The 24079-nt window shown below is 43.1% G+C and overlaps 1 protein-coding gene across 1 annotated transcript in view; it reads left to right on the top strand.

The window, feature by feature from the left end:
* Positions 1-5836: 5836 nt before the first annotated feature.
* SRPX (sushi repeat containing protein X-linked) overlaps positions 5837-24079 on the top strand; it is a 67328-nt gene continuing 49085 nt past the window's right edge. The window contains exon 1 of the mRNA XM_003924048.3: positions 5837-6050. Coding sequence (XP_003924097.1) covers positions 5954-6050 — 97 coding nt within the window. The 5' untranslated portion in view covers positions 5837-5953. The remainder of the gene's footprint in view (positions 6051-24079) is intronic.

Below are 24079 nucleotides of genomic sequence, written 5' to 3'. Positions count from 1 at the left end.
GAAATAGAGAGTATGACCTTAGAAACTGTGATACCAATTTGATAAAATAATTAATGATGACTCATACCTGTAATCCCAGCACTTTGGGAGGCCGAGGCGGGTGGATCTCCTGAGGCCAGGAGTTCAAGACCAGCCTGGCCAACATGGTGAAACCCTGTCTCTACTAAAAATACAAAAATAGCTGGGCATGGTGATGTACACTTGTAATCCCAGTTTCTCAGGAGGCTGAGGCAGGAGAATTGCTTGAAACCAGGAGGTGGAGGTTGCAGTGAGCCTAGATCATGCTATTGCACTCCAGCTTGGGTGACAGAGTGAGACTCCATCTCAAAAAAAAAAAAAAGAATAATAATTTTACATCTGTGGAATCTAATAATGAAACCTTGAGCTTTTGCTTTGTAGCTTTGTGTGTCTTTGACTTGTGTTCTCTTTTATTTTTCTAGTGAGTCATCTTTACTGATTTTACCAAAGCATGGATCAATGATGGATTGAACTTTTTTTTTTTTAAATAGTCCTTTACCATGGTGATTTGAGAAGCACTGCTTTAGAATGAAGCACTTCTAAATATCTCCTTGACTTTTACTGTGCTGGCAGCCCATTTCCCAAGGTACAATGAACCACCACATTTCCCCTTAAACTTCCATTTCTTTAGTGTGCAAGGATGCAAAAAGAAAAGAACTGGTTTTATTAGGGAAGTAGAAGTAGAGTAGGAGAGCCAGACTAATGCCATTTTGAGTTAACCTCCATCTTGAGACTAACAAGGCACATTTCTTGCCAGTCATGACCCGTGGTCACAAGACGTTTACATTTAAGGAAACAGCTTCGTGATATCTGCAAGGACACACTCCTACAACAACAGAGTGTCCATATGTCCCAATATCCATAACAACGTATGCTTCCAACTTCATTATAGTTATACTTTGATGTACTTATGCCAATTATGATGTATTTATTTATGCTTTGATGTATTTATAGTTATGCTTTGATGTATTTATGACAATTATGATGTATTTATGATGTATTTATCCTTGGCATCCTAAGTGTCAAGGATAGCTTTATTTAAATCAGCAAAATAATAAATTTGTCATGTTTTCAGCCCACCCGCATTTAGACATAACTTAGGTTTTACATAGATAAGACCCCTAAATAAGAAAAACTTAAAGACGAGGCATTCCTCTTCTTGATTTCTGAGGACACACTAATCTGTAACAGAGTAGCTTTTAATAAACTGTCTCCTCGCACTGTACTTTGAGACTTGCCTTTAACTCTTTCCTGCTCAAGATTCAAGAACCCATTTTTGGGGATCTCTTTTCTGGCAACAGCGTGAGAAGGCTGGGAGAATGAGGAGGCATGGGAAAATGGGAGGGGCATAAGGAAGCTTTGATTCTTTCTCAGAAAATACCTCTCTTGCAGTACATAAATGGCTGCCAGGGTCTCTTTCAATGCCATCTCTGAGTCGACAAGCTCAAGGAAAAAAGTGTGTGTCGGGGGGTGACTCCTGAGAATCCTTTTCCTTCCTTCCTTCTCTCCTGGGGCTCATTCTGCTCTGACTCGGGGGACAAGACTGTTTTGTTGACTACAACACCGCACAGAGTGGAAAGATACCTCCCTCCTCCTGCCAGACTTTGATGTCTGTGTTCTCTTCTTCTCACCTCTGGTACTTTGCCCAGTACTCAGGAATGCTTCAGATGACAACACAGACACTGTCTGCATGCACCTGAGGTGCCTTGGAATCTTAGCTTATAGGCAAATAGACTGTACTGTGACAGGTTGTACTGTGAAGCCACTACTGGCAACCCCTACTCTGTATCTGTGTGACTGTTTTTTAAAAAGAAAACATCTTCCATCATTTATTTAATTTAAATAAGAAATATCATCACGTGCTTACATATTTAAACAGTACAAAGGATAGTGCAGTAATAATTATTTCTCCTATTCTGACATCCCCATACCCTGATATAGTATCATGCCTTCCCCATATCACAAATGTTAGCAAGATATATGTATTATTTTTCTTGTTATTTTATTAAACAAAATATCTGAAAGTACCTTTCCTATCGATTCATATGCATCTTGTTCATTCTTTTTAATGGCCACATAGAATTCTGTCACACAGGTATGCATAGTTCATAAAATGATTCCCCATTAACGGATTTTTATATATACAAAAATGTCACCAACCTTTTGTTACTATGAGCAATGCTGAATAAACACCTTATATGCACTACTTTGCACAGATGAGCCTGATGGAGTGGGGAGACTATTTGGCTTTCTAAGGATTCTTAGATTCTTCACGTGTGATTGGTTTTTGAGATCTAACATAGGACATGATATTTATCCTTGCTGTCTTTTAATGTTTCAAGTCAACACAGCATGCCTGCCTAGAGAGATGTTTGGAACCTGTTTCTTGCCATCCTATCTTCATGTCTATGCCAAAAAATCTTTTTCTGGTTCATAAATAGTAATATCAAGCGGGATAAGAATGGTGTCATAGCTCTGTGGCAATCCCTTAGTGACTACTCTTTGTTTTCATCAACTCATTAACCCATAAGTTATTTGACAGATTACGAATCTATTTAACTGTCTGAGTGTCTTCCAAGATATTGTGGGATAAATTGACAACCCCTTCCTCCAGCTTCCCTCTTCCCTTATCTCTTCTACTAGAGGGAAACCTGGAATGAAAACAATAAGAAAAAGAAAAGTCCCATTGGAATTTTCTCTATACTGTAGTAAAGAGAGCAAGAGACTAAGTTTTTTTCTTACTCCAGACTCTTATTTTAGTTTTTCTTGTTCATTTTAGCTCTTCCCAGGGTTTATATCAAATACTTCAAGCTTGTCAAGGAAAAATAATGGTTTCTCAATATTACACCTAATTGTGTGCCCTGTTACTCTAACCTACATGATTTATATACCTTGTACATTTGGAAAACAATGGCATTCCTTTTAGTATTCCCACTAGGTAGTAATACCACCTTGTTCTCTCCTCTTTATCTTTGTTAGGTAAAAATGAAAGAGTTATTTTGATTTATTAATACAAGAGGCAACTGAGCTTGGATCTATCCTTCAAGATATCCTTGCACAATGAAAACAACAAACGTTAATTTGCTCTATAAACATTATATTGAGATGTTTCTTCATGGCTTTTATTTTTGTTTATTTTTATTTTTAATGGACACATTGTAAATGTACATATTTATGAAACCCCATTACTACAAAAAAAAAAAATTAGCTGGCCATGGTGGCACATTCCTGTAGTCCTAGCTACTCAGGAATGTGAGGCAGGAGAATCACTTGAACACAGATGTCCAAGGCTGCAATGAAAACAAATTCAAATTCAGAGTAAGACCCTATAAAATAAAAAAGAAAGAAAGAAAAAGGCAGTTTTTAATTCTTTCTTTGAGAAAGAGTCTAGCTCTGTTATCCAGGCTGGAGTGCAGTGGCACCATCGTGGCTCACTGCAAACTCCGCCTTCCAGGTTCAAGCGATTCTCCTGCCTCAGCCTCCTGAGTAGCTGGGATTACAGGTGTGTGACACCACTCACAGCTAACTTTTATATTTTTAGTAGAGATGGGGTTTCACCATATTGGTCAGGCTGATCTCAAACTCCTGACCTTATTGATCTACCTGCCTTAGCCTCCCAAAATGCTGGGATTACAGGTATGAGCCACTGCACCCGGTCTCAAGTCAGTATTTAGTGTGACCATCACCTCATCCATTTCTGATTTATTTCTTTGTGGTGAGGACATTCAAAGGCCAGAGAGCAACTCAACAATAAGTGTAGTGTTTCTTGTAATTCGGCCAGAATCAGTGGATAGGAGAGAGCTAGAATTTCCTTCTCAGCACAGTAATAGAATGTATACTGGTCATGGTTAAGACACGTTGCTTCAGAGGTGACATAGGAAAGGAAGGCTGCTGGCCAGGCTAACCTGGACCTGGAATTTGAGGTGCACATTAAATCTTGTTTATGAACCTAAAAAAGTAGTTCTCTACTGGGGGCATTTTTTCCCCTGGGGGATATTTGTCAATGTCTGTAGACATTTTTTGGTTGTCACAACTGGGGAATGGGGAATTGCTACTGATACCTGTTGCATAGAGGCCATCAATGCCTCTCTCAATGTGCAAGGCAGTCCTCCTCCCCAAGAAAGAATGATCTAGTTCCAAATATCAATACTGCCCAAAATGAGAAACTCTGGTCTAGAATTTTTATCCTATACTAAAACTTATACCACGGAGCTTAGGGGGTTGGGGAGAGACAAAAATATGCATCTGCTCAAACTCCAGGTCACATCCCTAAAGATTCTGATTTCATTAGTGTGAGGCAGAGCCTAGACGTGGTATTTTCATGAAGCTCCCCAGGTGACCCACGTATAAGGTTGAGAATAACTCCTTGGAGAGTCTGGTCTGACGGAGGCCACAGAAGAGCCCGATCTCCCCATTTTCCTGCGACTGGGGAGTTATTTAAGGGTTGTTGGTCCCCTGAAGAGGTAGCAGCAATGGAGAAACCCACAGGAGATGGCCCGAAGTTCCCCTAATTGCTAGGGAGCGTAAGATGGAAGTTCAAGTTTGGGGCTTTTGTTAGAATTGGGAAAAAGCACTCCTTCTGGATAAGCAAATTCAAAACTTCTTGGTGAGTGCTCCCAGGGCTCATAGCCTAGCTATCAGACCAGACTACTGTGGCAGAGAGAAAGATGCCCTTCCACAGTGGATGTGGCCCCTGCCAAGATACAAAGCTTCCTGAACCCAGAGGTGTCTGGATTTTCCCTCCCACTTGCCCCCTCCTCCAGATGCCTTTGTACAGTGCCAAATCTGCACAAGCTAATGCAGCAACTCCACTAAAATTTGCCTTAGCTAAGATCTTCCCGAGACAGCAAAGGGGCAACCTACTGCCTCACAGATTGAACAAGGACAAAAACAACCAATACAACAAACAAACAAACAAAACTATGACAGCCTTTCTCAAATGCCTCAAAGAAACCAGATCCGTCCTGAGGGCAGTCTAGAAACCCTATCCTGATGCCAGGATCCAGCGATGCCAAGCCACAGGGTGGAGGCTCCAGTCTGGTCATGGTGTCTTCGGGGTGGTTGAGAACAACCTAGGAAATGAGGAGATCTGGCTGCAGGAACCTACAGCTGGATCCCCAAGGCTGTGGGTGAGACAGAGAACTTTCTGTGCCTTGTGCTCTCCCATCAGCTGATCCTGGAAGGAGAACCTCAAGGCCCATCCTAAACCGCAGCACAGCAGGCACACATCAGTCCAGTCCTTGATTTATTCCCTTGCAAAAGAGAAACTAACAACAACAACAACAACAACAAAACTGTAGTATGGGCTTTGAGGTCGGCAGAACTACACACCTAAGTTTCAGTCCCTGCTCTGCCGGTAATGGGGGTGAACCTGGGCAAGTTTCTAAGCGTCGGTTTCTTCTTGGAGAAAGTGTACACAGTAATAGCGAACTTCAAACCAACGTGGCCGTAGTAACCGGCCGCAGTGGGCCACTCTGAATTCCCTCGGTTGCCCCTTCTATTTCCTCGTGACTCACGCAGTTTTCTGCACAGATGGTATCCTTCTAGACGTTTGGGATGTTCGAGCCGGTTGTGTATTCTGTGTATACCCGTGTGTGTGTATTCTGGGTGAGAGGGTGCTCAAATTGGAGCAAAGAAAGATACTCCAGGATATTTCGCTCTGCTGGGCATGTCTCCAGCGCTCTCTGGCCAGAAAAAGCGCTGGCACAAAAGGAGGAGATGGGTGGGTCAGAGCCCCGAACCGCGCAGTTTTCCAGGGGGGCGGAGAAAGGAGGGCAGGCCCGAGGCGGGAAGGAGGGAGGGAAAGAGGCGAGAGGAGGAGTTTTCCAGCTCGGCCTTCGCCCGCCCGCTAACACGCAGTCCCTGGTCTCTTTGGTCTCCTCCCGCCCCTTGGAAGCGCGCTGCGCTGCCGTGGCGAGCTGCTCACCCGCTCACTATGGGGAGCACCGCACACCAGCCCGTGCTGCTGCTGCTGCCACCTCTGCTTCTGCTGCTGCTGCTGCTGCGCGTTCCGCCCAGCCGCAGCTTCCCAGGTAGGATTGGAGGCGTGGCTGCCTCCTCAGCTGGGCACCCAAGAACCCCGGAGTCGCCACTGGGACCCTTCGCTCGGGACAGAGGGAGGTGCCGGGGGCGCCCTTTGTTTGCGTAGAACTCGTCTTTCGCAGCCTGAGGGTGGGGGTGATGCGGCGCGGGGATGGCGTCTGGGCACGCGCCAGGGAGAACTGACTGTCCCACCTCCAGGCGCGGGGCGCCCTCGCGGCGACTGGAGCCCGAGCACCTTCTGCGTCCGGGCTTGCAGAGTTCCAGTCAAACTTTTTTCGGTGTAGGAGGCTACAGAGAGAGAGTTTGGCCGCAGACTAGTTTGCTACTTTCTCACACCCAGAACTTTGCCTCTCACTTGGTTGCTCACGGCCAGGGACTGGGAGGCTGGCAGCTTGTCGTGGAAGGAGCCTCTATACCCTCCCACTAGACATCCCAGGCTAGCCCCCGAGGCTGCAGGGCACGAGCCACGCTAAAGCGACTTTTGTGGAAGGCACGGGCTGGGCCTTTCCAGAATCTCCTACCCACCCCCCTGCTGGGGATTCCGAGAAAGTCTGCGCCTCTGAGAAAGAGTTGCCAGCTGAGAGTGGTGACATGTGGCATGCACTTGATTAGCCCCAGGGAAAGAGGGATACTAGCGCAAGACTCTGCTGGGCATAAGGTGCGGCTTATTGCTGGAGGGCGTGGTCTCCGGCATCTAAGGGGGCCCTGGTGTTTCTTGGGGGCTCTCATGGTGTGAGCAAAATTATCTTTGGAGATGCACTTTTAAAAGCTCCAGCTGGCCAGGCGCAGTGGCTCACGCCTATAATCCCAGCACTTTGGGAGGCCGAGGCGGGTGGATCACGAGGTCAAGAGATCGAGACCATCCTGGTCAACGTGGTGAAACCCCGTCTCTACTAAAAATACAAAAATTAGCTGGGCATGGTGGCACGTGCCTGTAGTCCCAGCTACTCGAGAGGCTGAGGCAGGAGAACTGCGTGAACCCAGGAGGCGGAGGTTGCGGTGAGCCGAGATCGCGCCATTGCACTCCAGCCTCGGTAACAAGAGGGAAACTCCGTCTCAAAAAAAAAAAAAAAAAAAAAAAAAAAGCTCCAGCTAACTTCCTCACCTTGGAGTCTTAGGTTTGCTAAGAGCTTCAGGGGAGTGGGGCAATGTGCCATGCACTCTTGTTGCCTCGGAATGGAGAGGAAATCCATGGATGCGTTTTAATTTAGTGTTAATGGGAAAGTAGGTAACGTGTGCTATAGGGCATGGGAATATTTGGCTTTGTATTCAACACTGTGGGCAGTTTAAATCTGGTGTATGAGAAATGAACCTACTGAGTTCTGGTAGAAGGATAAAGGATGCCCATTTTTCTACCAGTGTGCTTGGGAGATGTAGGGATGGCTGCGGGAAATTATCTGCACACACCTAAATGAATGAATGAATAAAATAAATTTGTAAATTAATAAACAGGAACATTTGTGTTTTGAGCTGACTCTTGTTTTCGGGTGCTTTGTAGGAACTGATTCAGGGTAAGGCGGAAAGGAAACTTTATCCTTACTGCCAGGCAACAGTCATTCCCATGTGTTAATACCTCCTCCCCCACCCCCTTTAGCAGGAATCAGGTAAAAATGAATTTAGAGGGAAAGAGGAAGTCATTAAGTGCCCCAGAAACAGCTTTCTGGGAGCAGGAAAAAAAGGTGAGAAGCTAGAGATAGCTTTTCTGCACTGAATTGGGAGGTGCCTGTGAGCTTCCTGGGAACTTCTAGTTCCCAGGAGCTTCTAGTTGAGCTTTTCTCAAGCAGGGGGACCCTACTCCTTCCCTGCCCTCCCCTCATCTTCCACCTTTATAGTTTGCTACCAGGGCCCAGCCACAGAATCACGAGTTTGCCAGTTTGGGTATTCACTACTATTCGTCTTTTGGGACCTGCCCATTTTCCTGGTTCCCTCTGCCAGCCTGCAGGCTGCTCTCAACTTGGAGCCACCATGTTCTTGCTTGTCACCGCCTCCACTGACTCTTAACTTGCCCTCTGGCTCTGCTCAGACCACAAATGAGCTGAAGCTGATTGGAACTGCTTGATAAACACTCCTCTTGAGCCTATTCTGGCACAGCTCAATGGGGTCTCTTGGGAAGTGTGCTCCACTGAGGTTGTGAAATCCAGAGGAGGGGATTTCAGTCCAAGCCAGAGGCTTTGGAGGCTGGGGAGGGGAAACTCTCTAGGTTCGGGAGTGCAAAAGCAAATCACATCGGCTGAGTTCGCCCTAAGTGCTGGGTGACAAATTTTAAAGATAATTTCCGAGACAGACACTCTCTTAGCAAGTGGACATCACATCTCCAGTAAGGCAGAAGGTAAAGGCCTTGAATCTGGAACATCTGAAAGAAGATGGAGATCTAGGGCCCCATTAGCAAGTCGATTATGTAACCATCTGCACGTGAATAGCAAATCTGTCAGAGTGAGAGTAAATCAGTCTCATTCCCACTCCTAGAACATCTCTGGAGTTCTTTCATCTTAGAATTTAATGCAGCTTTTCTGGCTTTGTGATCTATTTTTTGCAGCCTAGCAAAGATACAGTGTCTATAAAAACTCACATGAAGCGTATGGAAAATTTGTAGAAAAGTTGTTTGTGTTTGACTGTGTTTGTATGCTTATAACAGATGAGAATTTTGATTCTGTTCTTTTCTGTTCTTAAAATAATTCTTAAAGCTGCATTTGCATGTGAGATTTTGGAGGTTCACTCTGCCTCCTTCTGCAAACAAGGCTGAAGATGGAGAATGAGCACCATGGCCTCTAAGAAAGGCTTCGTGAATCTTCTTACATCTGGAGAAAACCGGTAAAGTAGTGTGGTTTTACTAGTCAGGAAAACCAAGTGAGATTTGCTAAAAGCCAAACCAGACTACATCACCTGAAGCAGTCTTCTGAAATACCACATTTGGAGATAAGTACTAGTAATCGAGCACGTGGCTCAGGTTATATAATTAAGGTATCATCAGGAGCAGGCTAGGAATTTCTATTTAGATTTAAAACATGTAATCAGTTGACAAAAGTACTCTGCAATGAAAAGGAAATATTAGGGGGAGAACAGGTCATTTTCCTCTGGCATTTTCTTCATTGATAACACTTTCAGCACAGTACAATGCTGTTTGTTAGTTGCTACCCATTTCACACATTTGGGAGCTGAATGAGATGCTAGAAACCATTGTTAAAGCAGCCTCTTCAGATCTTCCCACCTCATCAGTCTTTGTAGATAACCAAAGTTCTGCTTTTCTCTTTTAGATTATTACTATAACATTCTCACTTTTGGTCTCTCTAATTCTAGCTGATTTTACTTTCTCAGTGTAGATAATGGTCTTTTAAGTCCATTGACTTTAGTATTGTTTTTTTAATCACATCACTCCCCTACTCAAAACCTTAGGGCAGCAGCTCCCTGTTCTCTCTCAAGTAGAAAGTTCTCAGTTGTTTTTAGGGGGCTACACAGTTTGCTTCTAGCCTAATTTTCCAGTCTTTTTGCCATGGTTTCCTAAAATCCTGTCCTTAAAGAACTTGAGTCACATTTTCCTTCTTGGCAGATGCTACTTTCTACATCTGGAATCCTTCCCCCTGGCTATTTGTCTAAATTCTGCCCATCATCCAGCAACACCCCCACTTTGATGAGACCTTTCCTTGATCGCTCCAATCAGAAACCATCTGCCTTCCTTTTAACACCCATGGGCTGACCCACTCATGTCTCTCTTATATTTATCACATATATTACATACATGATAATGCTGTACATTATCATAATTTATACACTCTTCTTCTCTTTGTAGATTCTGAGCCCTTGAAAGGAGGGTCTGTGCTATGTCTCACCTTTATTTATATTTCCCACAGTGCCTAGCAGAGCACTTTATGCCAAATGGATATTTGTGCTTAATAAATTAACAGTGCCTGTAACTCCAGTGATGGGCCATTGGACAGGAAAGGAGCTGCGGGAAACATGTGCACAGGTACACAGGGCTTTGTGCCACCATGAATCTGCGTACATAGAAACAGTGGCTTACTGGCTACAGAGGTTCCTTTTAAATCTACGAACACTCTCTGTTTAAGCAATAACCTTCTCTGTTGGGGGCTGTAAGATGAGAGACTAACTGCAGCCACAAGCTGGAGTTTGCATTTATTATTTTTGTTGGCCACCTTGTTCTGTGCCTTTCCAAAGTGGTTGAATGGTTTCTTTAGTAAACGCAAATATGTGTGCTACATCAATTCCTCTTTCAGAGAACACAACTGAAATTGGTAATTGAAAGTGAAGAGAGAATTTGAACAGAAGAAGGTTTAGTTTTGCCAGGCTATAGCATAGTATGAAATTTGTTACAAGCAAGTTATGATTGATGCCCAGATTAAAGATTCACTTCCAAAATAGCAGTGTGAATAATAACCTCTCCCAAGTTGCAATTCATAGGGAGTTTCTCAAACCAGCCCCTCAGTTCTTGCCTGTGTGATGTCTTAACTGCTAACTTTTATGGGCCATTTGTTTTCGGAGGGTGGTCTTTTAAGCCTGAATCTTTGAGAAATTTGGGTTTAGTTCTGAAATAGAATCAGTTTCCACCTTTTTAAATAAAACCTGGGATCTGCCCAGAGACTTATTTTTAAAGTTAACACTGAATGATGAAGTGTTTATGTGCTTGGGAGATCACAATGAAGAAGGTATGTAATTCCTTCTCTCTTGTAGCTTTCTGTCTTATGGGAAAATAAAGACATAGTTATTTGAGGTGTTATAATACAAGTGGATTGATAGGCCCAGGGAACACAGAGAGGAGCTATGTGGGAACACTGGGATTGGTTAGTGAAGAATGACGCTGAGACTTGCTGATGTGGAGATGGTGGCATCAAAAGCCCAAGAAAGCTGAAAGTAGAGGATGTGTGGACTTCTCTGAGAATGTTTTGAAATTGAAGACAAAAATCTGTGTGTGTGTCCTTTTTTCTGGGGAGACGGCTCTATCTTAATTCAAAACCACTAGTTACTAGAGCATTTTCATGAAATCTGTGAGAAAATGTGCACTTCATGGGCAGAAAAGTCAATGTACAGAGTAAGATGAAATGACCAGAGTAGGTAAACTTTGATTGAACCAGTGAGCAGGTGGCCTTTCCAGTTATAGCCAGGTGTATAGTTTCCAGTTCTTCTCACTTAAAAAGGAGCACCAAGCTAAACAGAAGTAATCGTAAATGTAAGTGCCTTCAGGCTGGGCTGGTAACTTGCTGTACCCCCCTGCCCCACTTAGTACAGTGTGACTTGGGGAATGATCTTTAGTCAGTATTTGTGGATTAATTGATTGAAGTAATTGTGACAGGGAATCAAAGCATTCTATTTCAATCTGTCCTTTAGGATTTAACCAGAATTTCCAAGGTGACATTTCCCTGAGAAAACGGATTGCAAGATAGCTAAATGTCAAAGGAAATTTGTCCATTTGGACAGGCAATGAACCAGGGTATAGTTAATTGCAAAGGCTCTTGGATGTCAAATCACCCTAAGACACTATTCTAAGAGACTTAGAAACTCAAGGGAGTTCTGGGGGCAGGATTTGCAGATAAAGATTTAGAAGAAAAGCTTGTGCAAGAGAAAAGTCCTTGGTAGCATTGCTAAGCTCCTAAGTTTTCCAGATGATAATTGGTAGCACCTGGATCTTACGGTGTCTGGCACATTCTGACTTCAGAAACCTCTGGAGTACTCATTCCCGAGCTGAGTGATTCACTCACCCGTAATCCTTAGCTCACACTGGATGCCTCTTTATGCATTGTTCTCCAGGGAGAAGATAAATGGGTTTGGACATAATGGCTTGGATTATCCCAGAGGTTTGGGGTTGTAAATTGAGCATATTGGTTTTCAAACTTTCTTGTGAGTAATAGATCCAAACTTAGAATCTGGGGACAGACTTTCTGCCTTGGCCTTGAAATATCAATGCAATATTTCTTCTGTCTCACTCTTAGAGTGACCTGTGGTGTGATGGGTCACATGTACTAGCAGCTCATTTCCCCTGCTATCACTAGTGGTATGCAATGTACATCCAATTGTACTTAATGAGCATCTCCTCAATGCTGATTACACCCCATGATCTGCTAATGGATGACCCTAGCCTGCCACTTACTGTGTAGGTGGCTGAGCTGAATGACCCTGCCAATCTCAGCCATCCAAGATTGTTCAAAAACATTGGTTAAATTAGGGCCACAGGGTGAGAAGCCAAGGTTTGGCAGGACATTGTGGAGTGGTGAGGAAGTGGTGGCGTGGCTACATCCTCCACCTTCTGAGATTCTGCCCACAGAGTGGCCATTCCTTATAGGAACTCTGACAGACATGTTGCTACTGACTCAGCATTAGTCAGATCAAGGTTCCAATTCCTTTCAATCCCCAACACTGAAATTCTGTTTTCACTTAGTTTTTAATTCAGCTTTCTAAGGGGGTAAGGTCATTGTGTTGCACCATTACCTATTCATGGATCTGATGCACCCAACCACGTGAGCAGGTTGTGGGGTCTTGTTCATTTTTGTATTCTCATGGTCTAGCAGGGAGCCTGACTTCTGGGAGGCTCTCAGAGGGTCTGTGGAGTGACATTTGCTGGGGATCATGCCTCTGGCTAGTTTTGAGGCTCTGGGTAGGTGTCTTGGGCTTTATTGAGATTTCTGCAGGAATTTCTCTGGTCCACACCCAGGCACTCTTGCATGGGCTGCCTAATTCATGGACCCATGGAACCTCAGACTGGGAGGACACCTGAGATGGTAACTTGTCCTGCATTTTTGGGAGGAGCCTCTGAGGCTCAGCAAGATGAAGGGATTTGTCTGGGGTCACACAGAGAGTTAAAAGCAGAGTTGGGAGTAGAGCTCAGTCTAATGGCTATAGAATTCCTTTCACTTCATAGGCATGCATTGAATTCAATTTTTGACTGGTTGCTATGTGTCAGGCATCCTGTGGGGCACCAGAGATAGGCAGGCAAGAATGAATGGGACTGAGCATTTGATATGGTTTGCATCTGTGTCCCCACCCAAATCTCATGTTGAAATGTAATCTTCAGTGCTGGAGGTGTGGCCTGGCCACATGATTATAATCCAGTGGGGGCAGATTTCTCATGAATGGTTTAATACCATCCCCTTTGGTGTTATCTTTGCAATAGTAAGTTATCACAAGTTCTGGTTGTTTTGATAGTATGTAGCACCTCCTCCTTCCTCTCTTGCTCCTGCTCTGCCCATGTAAGACATGCCTGCTTCTCCTTCACCTTCTGCCTTGATTGTAAGTTTCCTGAGGCCTCCTCAGAGGTAGAAGCCACTGTGCTTCCTGTATAACCTGCAGAACCGTGATCTTTTCTTTATAAATTACCCAATCTCAAGTATTTCTTTATAGCAGTGTGAAAATGGACTAATACAGCATTGTTCACTGAGCCCCTGTCTGGGGTGTATCTCAGGGCTATTCTTTACATTGACACTCGGCTGCATTCTCAGCATCTCATATCTAGAGCTGTTTGGATGTTTTTCAAGAGTTCTGAGAAGTTTCTGCCTCAGTGTTGGTCCTTGCCCTCTTTTGAGGTTGTCAGAGTCCGAAATGCTTCATCTCTATGCCACTTGCTTTGAGGCCCTCAACTGATTTGTGATTACGTTCATAATCATTTTATTGAGATATAAATCATGTACCATATATCATTCATTTAAACTGTACAATTCAATGGTTTTAGCATATTCACAGAGTTGTACATTCATCACCACAACCAATTTTAGAATGTTTTCATTGCCTCCAAAATAAACTCCAAACCCCTTATCCATTTCCCAATCCCCCATCCCTAGGCAAACACTAATCTATTTTCTGTGTCTATAGATTTGCCTAAACTTGATCTTCCATAAAAATGGAATTACACAGTATTTATCCTTTTGTGTCTGGCTTCTTTCACTTAGCATGGTGCTTTTAAGGTTCAACTGTGGCAGGATACTGGCCAGAGTCAGTCAATGGTGCCTGGCCACCTCTCAGTGCTGGCTGTAAGGCCACCGCCAGTGCATAAAGCACCTTTGGGTGAATTAGAAAAAGATGCATCCATCTGGGCACATGTAGATCTGTGGGCACAGGGCTTGGTCAGGAGACAGACTTTGGGCTAAGAAAATGACAGAGGCAGGCCCAAGACTCAAGAACTTGAGTCCTTGAGTCTAAGGATTCAAAACTTGGAGAGTGGAGGGCAGGCTGGATTTGAGACCCAATTTTCTCTTTTTAAGGGTGTGATGGTGGGTGCTGTAGTGCAGGAAACATCCTGAACTATATCTATGTAGTACTGGATGTTAGTAGCTCAGCTCCAAGTGGGACAAGCTGTGGACCCCATGTTCTTTTACAGCTTATGACTGTTTTACAGAGTCCTTTTGAAAGAACAAAACAAAAAGTTGTGCTTGCATGCAGAAGCTCAGGCCCAAACCCAAGGCATATTGAATCAGCATCTTAATTTTAACAAGATCCCTCCAATGATTCTTCTACATGATGAAAATTGGGAAGTACTGGTCTGATGAATGAGTTCAGCCCTTGGCAGAGACAGGACGGCTTGCCTGTTTATCACCGCTACACAGTGGCTCACTTCCCCTCTTCTCCCTTTTCCTGTTGGCTCTACCTTCACCACTGAATCCTCTGGCCTTTCTTTCCTAAGTCCCTGACATTCCTGAGATAAGCACACACAGTCTGTATGTTTTTCCTCCCTTCCCTAACTCAAAAACAAATGCAAACCCACTTGTCTTCATCTCCTTTTAAGTCTTTCTTCCAGGAATACAGCCCCTGCCTGGCTTAGCCAGGCAGCAGCAAAGCACATCTTCAGACTGATTGGTAACAGGGGTCTTGCATGGCTTTTCCCTGCAGCTAAGATGTATTAATACCTTATGAATAACTTCAGCTAGTCAAGAAAACCAGGCTAGTGTGATCAGGGCTGATCCTGCCTCTCTGGCAAGACTCCTGGGGCTGAGAATTTCTGGAACTGATCAGCTCTTAAAGACACAGGGACTTCTTATCTTCATGCCAGAAATCAATGCCACTGAGATTAGTGGGGAGTCAGCACGTTGGGAGATGGGTGAGAGTGAGACCAGTGAGTTAGTCAAGAAAACACACCCAGCCCCTCACATTAAGTGGATTAGTCAGGAAAACACACCCAGCCTGTCACATTAAGCCCCACAAGCTCCATGAATTGGGGACATCAGGAAGACTGAACTGTTAACAGCTCTTAAAGGGGGCCTCTCACCTTTTCAGGGAGTTGGGTGAGTAGTAGTTTCCAACCAAGCAATGGCATTTTTATTTTCTTTTCTTTTTCATTTGAGATGGAGTCTTGCTCTGTCACCCAGGCTGGAGTGTCGTGGCGTGATCGCGGCTCAATACAGCCTCTACCTCCCAGGTTCAAGCGATTCTCCTGCCTCTGCCTCCCAAGTAGCTGGGACTACAGGTGTGTACCACCACACCCAGCTAGTTTTCATGTTCTTTAGGAGAGATGGGGATTCACCATGTTGGCCAGGCTGATCTCAAACTCCTGACCTCAAGTGATCTGCCCACCTCAGCCTCCCAAAGTGTTGGGATTACAGGTGTAAGCCACCGTGCCTGGCCAACAATGGTATTTGTACAGGCTGAATTAGGATCACATGGGGAGTTTGATGAAATACAGTTTCCCTGGCCCTACCTCTGTGCATTTTGATTTGGTAGATCTAGGGTAGGGACCAGTAATCTAGGGTGAAGATCTGCAAACAGTCTAGGCAGGCCAACGATGGCTTACTGCGTTTTTATATGATTAGTTGAGCTAATAATGGTTTTAACATTTTAAACTGATTGAAAAAAATCAAAAGAATAATAAAGCTTTGTGACACATGAAAATGATATAAAATTTAACTTTCAGTGTCATTGGAACACAGCCATGTTCATTTCCTTGGATATTTGTCTATGGCTACTTGGTGATACAATGGCAGTTGAGTAGTTGTGACAGAGTCCATATGGCCTGGAAAGCTGAAATATTTTTCTTTACTAAAAATGTTTGTCAAACCCCTAATCCAAGGCCTTACTCAAAGTGTGGTTCAATAACCAGCTTCACCTGGGAGCTTTATAGAAATGTAGAATCTTGAACACCATCACAGATATGAAATAAGCACCTACCTTCTAACAAGATGCCTGGGTGTTTGGGGCTACTTCTTCCCCACCATGAGGCTCAGCTCGGGACTCATCTTGGAGGTCCAGGCCAGCATGCTATAATTAGCCTTGTATAGAGTTAATTTATCTGACATATAACTGGGCATCTCATTCTTAAGGTTTGAGACTTGGTAACCTCCTGATATCTTAGATGCTCTAAAAACTAGGTCCCTGTTTTGTTCTTGCCAATTCCTGGCTAAGATCCGGTGCCCTAATTTGAGGCTGGAAGTGGCCTGGCCTTTGCTACTTGCTGACAGACTTCCTTAATGCTTCCTGGATTTCTAGACACCAGTCTCCAGATGTGCTGTCCTGCCAGGATCTTGCTATGTAGTATAGCCCATAGCCCTCCACCATCTCCTACTTCCTTCCATGAAGCACTGCTTCCCAGAGACATTCAGAAGTGGTATATGGGCAGCAAGATGCATTGTAATTTAGTTGCAAAAGGCTGGGTTAAATAGGTTTCTTTATTGCAGGACTGCTCAGGGTCCTTGATATGCCAGTGTACCTTGTTACTCCCTGAGAGAGGATGAGGAGGATGAGTGAGGACCACAGAATCTCTAAGTGGGCTCTGCAGACCAGCAGCAATGGCAGCAGCATCTCCTGGGAAATTAGTAGATGTATACATTCTCAGGCCACACCCCAGAGCTACTGAATCAGAAGCTGGGTATGTGGGAAGTGAGCCTAGCCATCTGTGTTTTACAGATCCTCCAAGTGATTCTTATACACACTCAAGCATGAGAACCACTGGTATGGACATTTCGAAATGGTTTTCTCTGAACATCTCATTAGCCTAGTGTTTCACCTTTGTTGATTTCAATGAACACTGTGTTTCTGGTTTCAGGACAAGATATTTGGGAACATGATATTGAATTCCCTGAAGCATTTACTGGTGGCAGTGACCACTGCAGGCTTGGGGAGGTGGGGGTGGGAAAAAGAAAACCCAACCTTTGGGTGTATCATCTGTCACACATCTGTCTCTTTAGCAATTGTGTCTCGGTTAGAGGAAGTTTCCTTGAGTTGAAAGCCACCAACTTTTGGCTATTGCAAACATATGTTTTTTAAAATGTGTTTTTGTGTATTAAAATGTAAAGAATCTGGGGAACAGCCCTTCGGGTGTTTCTCTCTCTTCACATTGCTTCCTTTCAGAATACTCTCTTCTGTAAAATTTCCTCATCCAAATTCCAGACCCATATTTTCAGGCCAACCAAGTCAAAATGGCTTTCATTTGAGTGAGTGACCCTTTTCTCCATGGGAAGCCTCAGGACACATTCAGATAGGAGGGAAGCTGTGGCTCTCAGCACGAGGAGGCTGTGCCTTCCTTCTCAAAGCTCAACTTACTCCCTCTCATTCCAGACCTCCTTCCTTTGCCTTCCAGGGCCAGTGGTGTCACAGCCATGGGCCTGTGTGTGAACACTTTTTGGTGTTTACTCTCTGAGGATATGTAACTGCTGTGTTGTCACTTAGTTTGAAATTCTCAGTGATAGTGAGGCTTGAGGGTGAGTTGAGAGCAAGCACTAAGTTATTCTACTTCCTCCATGGGTTGGCCGCTGAGGAGCGAACTGAGGATTGAGAAAGCCATGCAGACCTTGATTTTCAGTGAAAATAGATGAGAAAACTGACAACTTCCATTTCTATACTTTTTTTTCGGGGGTGGGGAGAAAATAGATATTATACTCAATGTTTACTTTTTTTGGCTTGGTGGTTGAATGCTACACTTATCTATAAAATGGCCCATTTGACATTGCAGATGAGCTGAAAGTGTCCTCTGATGAATGTACTTTAACAAACCTTTTAAAAATTATAGGCTGACTTTTTTTTCCAATTATTTTTTGCAAAAAAATAATTATAGACTGAGCACGGTGGTTCATACCTATAATCCCAGCACTTTGAGAGGCCTAGGTGAGGATCACTTGAGCCCAGGAGTTTTGAGATCAGCCTGGGCAACATAGTGAGACTCTATCTTTCTTAAAAAAAAAAAAGAAATTAGTCAGGTGTGGTGGCACTCACGTGTAGTCTCAGCTACTTGGTGGCTGAGGTGGGAGAATCACGTGAACCCAGGAGGTCGAGGCTGCAGTGAGCCTTGATCATACACCCAGACTGGTGATAGAGTGAGTCCCTGTCTTTAAAATAAAATTATAAAAGTAAAACATGTTGATTATGAAAATATTCAAACAGAGACATAAAAAGTTGAAACCAGGCCCACCCTTCATTTTCCTCTTGATTCCATTCTCCTTTTCTGAAGTTGCTACTCAATAGTTGGATATAAACTTCGGGACACTTTTCCATGCTTGTGATTATTATTATTTTTTATTGCATTTTAGGTTTTGGGGTACATGTGAAGGACATGCAAGATTGTTGCATAGGTACACACATGGCAGTGTGGTTTGCTGCCTTCCTTCCCCCATGCTTGTGATTCTTAAATAAACAAGATGAAAAAGAATGCATTGCTACGTGTAACAAAAGGGATGAATGTCGTAGACATAATGTTCAGTGAAATAAACCAGACAAAAAAGAGTACACATGACAATTCCATTTATACAAAGTTCAAAAACAACGTGTAATACTAGTCCATAGTGTTACAAGTGACAATAACAGTTGTCTTTATGGGATATCCATTCGGAGGGGCCACAAAGGGGTCTTCAAGGGTGCCAGAAGTGTTCTGTATCTTGATTTGGGTTGGGAGGTCTCATGGATATGCACATACATAGAATGTATTGAACCGTATATACTTAAGATTTGTGCACTTTACTATATATGTTTACCTCAACTATAAAGCAACAAAATATCCATAAATGTATGTGTGGATGGGGCACGAATGGATTTAAGATGATCTTGTTAAATTTCCATGCCATCACCTAGGGGGACTTTGGAAATATGTGGTAGTGCTTTGGGTTGTCATAATGATGGAGAAGGCCAGGCCTGCACAGTAAAGAATTGGCCCTCCTCAGAATGCCCATAGCACCCACATTGAAAAAAATGTTTTAAAAGTTTGCAGACTGTTCTCTTGGGCAGGTGTTCAGAACATGGGGTAGACCTTTGAAACAGTCTTGCCTAGATCTTTACTCTGTTTTTGTTTAAATGGAGATGAAGCCTCAAGAGCTGATATGGATGGATGGGTTCTTGATTTGTTTTTGTTTTCTAAGCCAAATTGTAAAGGAGTGGAATCATCTCATTTACCAGGGAACAGAGGCAATTTGATAACCCTCAAATGTGAACTTGATGCAAGAGAGGGCTCTTTTCCAGCTCAGTGTCTCCCTCCCATGCTCATAGCTCTCTGAGGCCATCTGGTCTCAGCCAGTGTCTTGGTCTGGAGTCTTCTGCTGAAAGTCTTACCGCATCCTTTCCTTTCTTGGATTTTCTCTGTGTCCCATTTGACCTCTACAGAGGAGAGTTAAGCTTTTGAAGGACCACATGCCACATCACAAATTGCTTTTGTTGTACTGTCTGGTTTTACTTTAAAGGCTAGCCCTCTTTTTGTCTGCCTGTGTTGACTGAGGACAGTAAGGCTCCAGAGCTTTGGGAATGTCCTTGGTGAGAACAGGAGTTGGCATTTATTGAGGCCTCCTGCTTTGGGCTGAACTCCTCAGATTTAGGTGCCTGTCTTTTTTTCTGTTCCTCCTCTCTCCCAGCTCTGGGCAATGGGCAGTGACACACTTAGGCCCTTTGTAGTATTAAACAATAGAAGGAGCCTAAATTGGATAAATATTATTTTTCCCTTGGACCAAACTAATGCCTTCATTTATAAAGCTTTTCTTTTATTTTTGTTGGCTTTGTAAGGTAGGGCCACAATTGATATTTCACAAGCCACATGCTGTTTTAATTGTCTTGGCTAATTAAAGGCAGAGTGCCTGGGGATTATGGATGCCATGGACTCTGCCTAGAGTCCTCCTTTTGGGGTCTGCACAGAAGAGTTTGAATAAGCAGATGGAATATTGTATAATATTGTCTCTGATGAAACAGCTGCGGAAGCAAGGCTGTCTCTGAGAGCTCATGTCTGGCAGGGATCATTCTCTCACCAGCCAGCCATTCTACTGCCATTTATTTCTGGATGAAATAAAGTTAAAATGAACATTTAAGAGTGACCTCAATGGGGAAAGAAGTTACACAGGGTGGTGTTTGGATGCAAGAGAGGGAGGAAGAGTCCCCAGTAGGATGGAACCCCAATTTCCCACAACAGTGACTCACAGCAGTTGCCTAGTGAGCAGTACCCTTATTGTCTTTCTTCCCTCCTCTGTCTCTCTGCTCTAGTCAATCACTATGCTTCCTAGGATCACTTCCCAAATGAACTACTTGTACTTTGTCTTAGAGTATGCTTTTGGGGGAACTCAGACAATGGCTAAGCTGGAACTTAGCCCAACGTTTTGGTTTCTGATCCAGAGTTCCGTGTACTGCTGAATTGATTACTGCTGAATAGAGCTATCTAGGTCACTGAGTAAACTGTAAGGAATATTTCTATGATGGACGCTTGGAGGTTGTTTCACTTATCTTTTGCTGCATAAGAAACCACCCCAAAATGTAGTGATTTAAATCAGTGACAACTATGTATTTACTCATGATCTCAGGGGTATGGCTCATCTCTGGTTCACATGTCTGGGGTGACTCATTTGGAGCTAGAGGATTCAAGATGGTTCCACTCATGTGTCTGACACTTCATCTGGGATGACTGAAATGGCTGGGATGGCTGGTCCCTCTCTCTACCTCTCTGCAGTCTGTATGGTTTAGTTCTTTTCTATCTCCCCATGTTGCCTTACCCTCCAGCAGGAAGCTGGCATTACATGCGTCTGGCCTCCTAGTGGACAAAAGCCAAAGCTACTGTGAACTTAAGGCGTAGCTCCAGAACTGTCACAGCATCACTTCTGTTACATTCTATTAGTCAAAGAAAATCACAAGGCAGGCTCATATTTGGGATGGTGGTGGTTGTGGATGGAGTCTACTTCTTATGTGCAGGTGCAGGGTTGGAGGAATTGCTGGTGGCCACTTTGCAGGCAACTCACTACAGGGCTGGTTTGGGAGGGGATATTTGAGATGGGAGTTTAATTTTCCAGGATGTTTGGGAGGTGCATTCTGATTAAATGGTGGACCCCAGGTTGCTAGCCAGGTGTATTAGGCTGTTTAGCTACACAATGTGGCATATGCAGATTCATTGAAAGTTCATAAAAATGAGTAAGTTGGCAGCCTTGGGAATATCCAAGGCTCATTTTCCAATGCTTATTGGTACTAGCACTACCTCCCTCCCCTACTATCTCAGACTTCTCTCTCTCCCTTCTAGCAAAGGCAAAGACTTTATTAAACAAAAATTAATTCAAAATAGATCATAGACCTAAATATAAAGCCTGTAAGTATGAAACTTCTTGATGACAACATGGGAGAAAATCTTTGTGAACTTGAGTTACGCAAAGATTTCTTGAATATGACACCAAAAGCATGGTCTATAAAAGGTGTAATTGGTAAAGTTTACTTTATTCAAATTTAAAAATTCTCTTTCAAAGACCTCACTAAGCGAGTAAAAAGAAATACATGATAAATCTGGAAACCATCATTCTCAGCAAACTGACACAAGAACAGAAAATCAAACACTGCATGTTCTCACTCATAGGCGGGTGTTGAACAATTAGAACACATGGACACAGAGAGGGGAGCGTCACACACTGGGGTCAGTTGGAGGGGGCTAGGGGAGAGACAACGGGGAGTAGGGAGGGTGGGGAGGAATAACGTAGGGAGAAAGGCCAAATATAGTTGATTGGGGAATGGAGGCTGCAAACCACCTTGCCATGTATGTACCTGTGCATCAACCCTGCATGATCTGCACATGTACCTTAGAACACAAAGTACAATTAAAAAAAAGAGAAATCTCTAAGCTCAATAACAAGAAAACAAGCCACCTGATTTTTAAAATAGACAAAATATTTGAACAGATACTTAAACCAAAGATGTTCAGTATTATTATCTACCTGCTAACTGGATTAAATTCAGGCAACTTAACCTCTGCTTTTGTCTGCCAAGTGTGAACAAAGCCACTGGCTCTTTTAGGAAGTGATTTGTAATATACAGTGCAAATGGAAGGTATGGTTATATCTCCCACAAAACAACATGCACACATTTCTGCTCCTTGTAGAGGGCTGACTAGCCTTTTTCTCTGTCTCTCTCACTGGACTTAGTGTGACAGACACCCGCAAATTGCTAGCCATGGCCGTTAAGTAACCACTGGCCACTGGCAATCTGAGGCAGATCATTTACTGTAAGCTCAAGTGGACGTGGGTGTCTCCTACCATGCTTTTCCAAGCCAGGCTGGTTTTTAGGGCTCCCTAAAAAAACTCTCACTGCCTACTTGTTCTGCCCTCAAGTGTCTTGATGTTCTTTCATTTCAAGGAACTTGCATCATTCGAGCCTGTAACAGAGGGCATTTAGTCTTCCTTGGTACTATTGATATATAAGAAATTTACTTTGACTTTAATTTTTTTCTTTGAATTCATTTGTAAGCAGTGGTGAAGTTTGAAATATATTACTTTCTATTATCATACATTATTTTTCTCAGGACCTAATGTTAAATTCAATGCTGAGTGCTTAGTAAGGATACTGGTTACATGAGAAGTAAGTAACAGAACAGTTTTCATCTAGTTTCTAAATTTGGGGAAAAAAAGCTTGGATGAACAGCTGCAATGTGTCAAATAATTTCCCACATTTTTGAATCCCAAAGACCCTTCTTCATGCATTTAACATTCCTGAAATTTCTGGAATAAAAATCATAAGAAGAACACGCAGAGTTTTAAAAAATGACTTTATACTTGAGGTGTACTTGCCATGCAATAAACTCTACTGAATTGCTTTTGTACCCTTTACAAAAATTAATTGAAAGTTTTTGTGTAGATCTGTTTCTGGGTGCTTTATTTGGATCCATTGGTTTATGTGCTTATGTCTTCACTAATACCAATAGTGTCTTGATGTCTTGATTACTGTAATTTTGTAATATGCCTTAAACTTGGGTACTGTGATTACACTAAATTTATTCTTCTTTTCAAAAATTGTTTTGGCTATAAATTTCATATAAATTTTAGAATCAGCTTGTTTATATCTGCAAAAATCTTGCTAGTATTCTGATAGCAATTATGTCACATCTGCTGATCAGTTTGGGGGAGAACTGATATTTTTACTATTTGAATCTTTTAATCCATGACCACAGTACATCTCTCTCTTTATTTAGGTCTTAGTTGATTTCACATTTTGTAGTTTTCAGTATATAGATCCCATACATGTTTTGTTAGACTTCTAAGTATTTCATTTTTTCTGGGGATACTGGAATTTTTTTTTCCTTAATTTTACCCTCTAATAGTTTATTGGAAGTATATAGAAATACAATTGATTTTTGTGGTTTGACTTTGTATCTTGTAATATTGCTAACCTCAAGTGTTATTTTGTCGATTCTTTGGGATTTTCTACATAGACAGTTGTATCATCTGTTAATAGGGACAGGTTTATTTCTTTATCTTTTCTTTCTTTCTTTCTTTCTTTTTTCTTCTCTTCTCTTCTCTTCTCTTCTGTTCTTTCTTGCTGGAGTGCAGCAGCACAATCTCTGCACACTGCCTCCCAGGTCCAAGTGACTCTCCCACCTCAGCCTCCTGAATAGCTGAAACTACAGGCACCTACCACCATGCCTGGCTAATTTCTGTATTCTTAGTAGATATGGGATTTCACCACATTGGCCAGGTTGGTCTCAAACTCCTGACCTCAGGTGGTTGGCTTGCCTCGGCCTCCCAGAGTGTCCGGATTACAGGGCATGAGCCACTGGCCCTGGCTAGGGACAGGTTTATTTCTTCCTTTCCAATCTTTGTATCTTTTCTTTCTTTCTTGTCTTGTTGCACTGGCCAGGACTACCTGTATAGTGCTG

Source organism: Saimiri boliviensis, chromosome X (genome assembly GCF_048565385.1).
Source record: "Saimiri boliviensis isolate mSaiBol1 chromosome X, mSaiBol1.pri, whole genome shotgun sequence".
Taxonomy (NCBI): domain Eukaryota; kingdom Metazoa; phylum Chordata; class Mammalia; order Primates; family Cebidae; genus Saimiri; species Saimiri boliviensis.
This window is presented reverse-complemented; position numbering and strand designations above follow the sequence as displayed.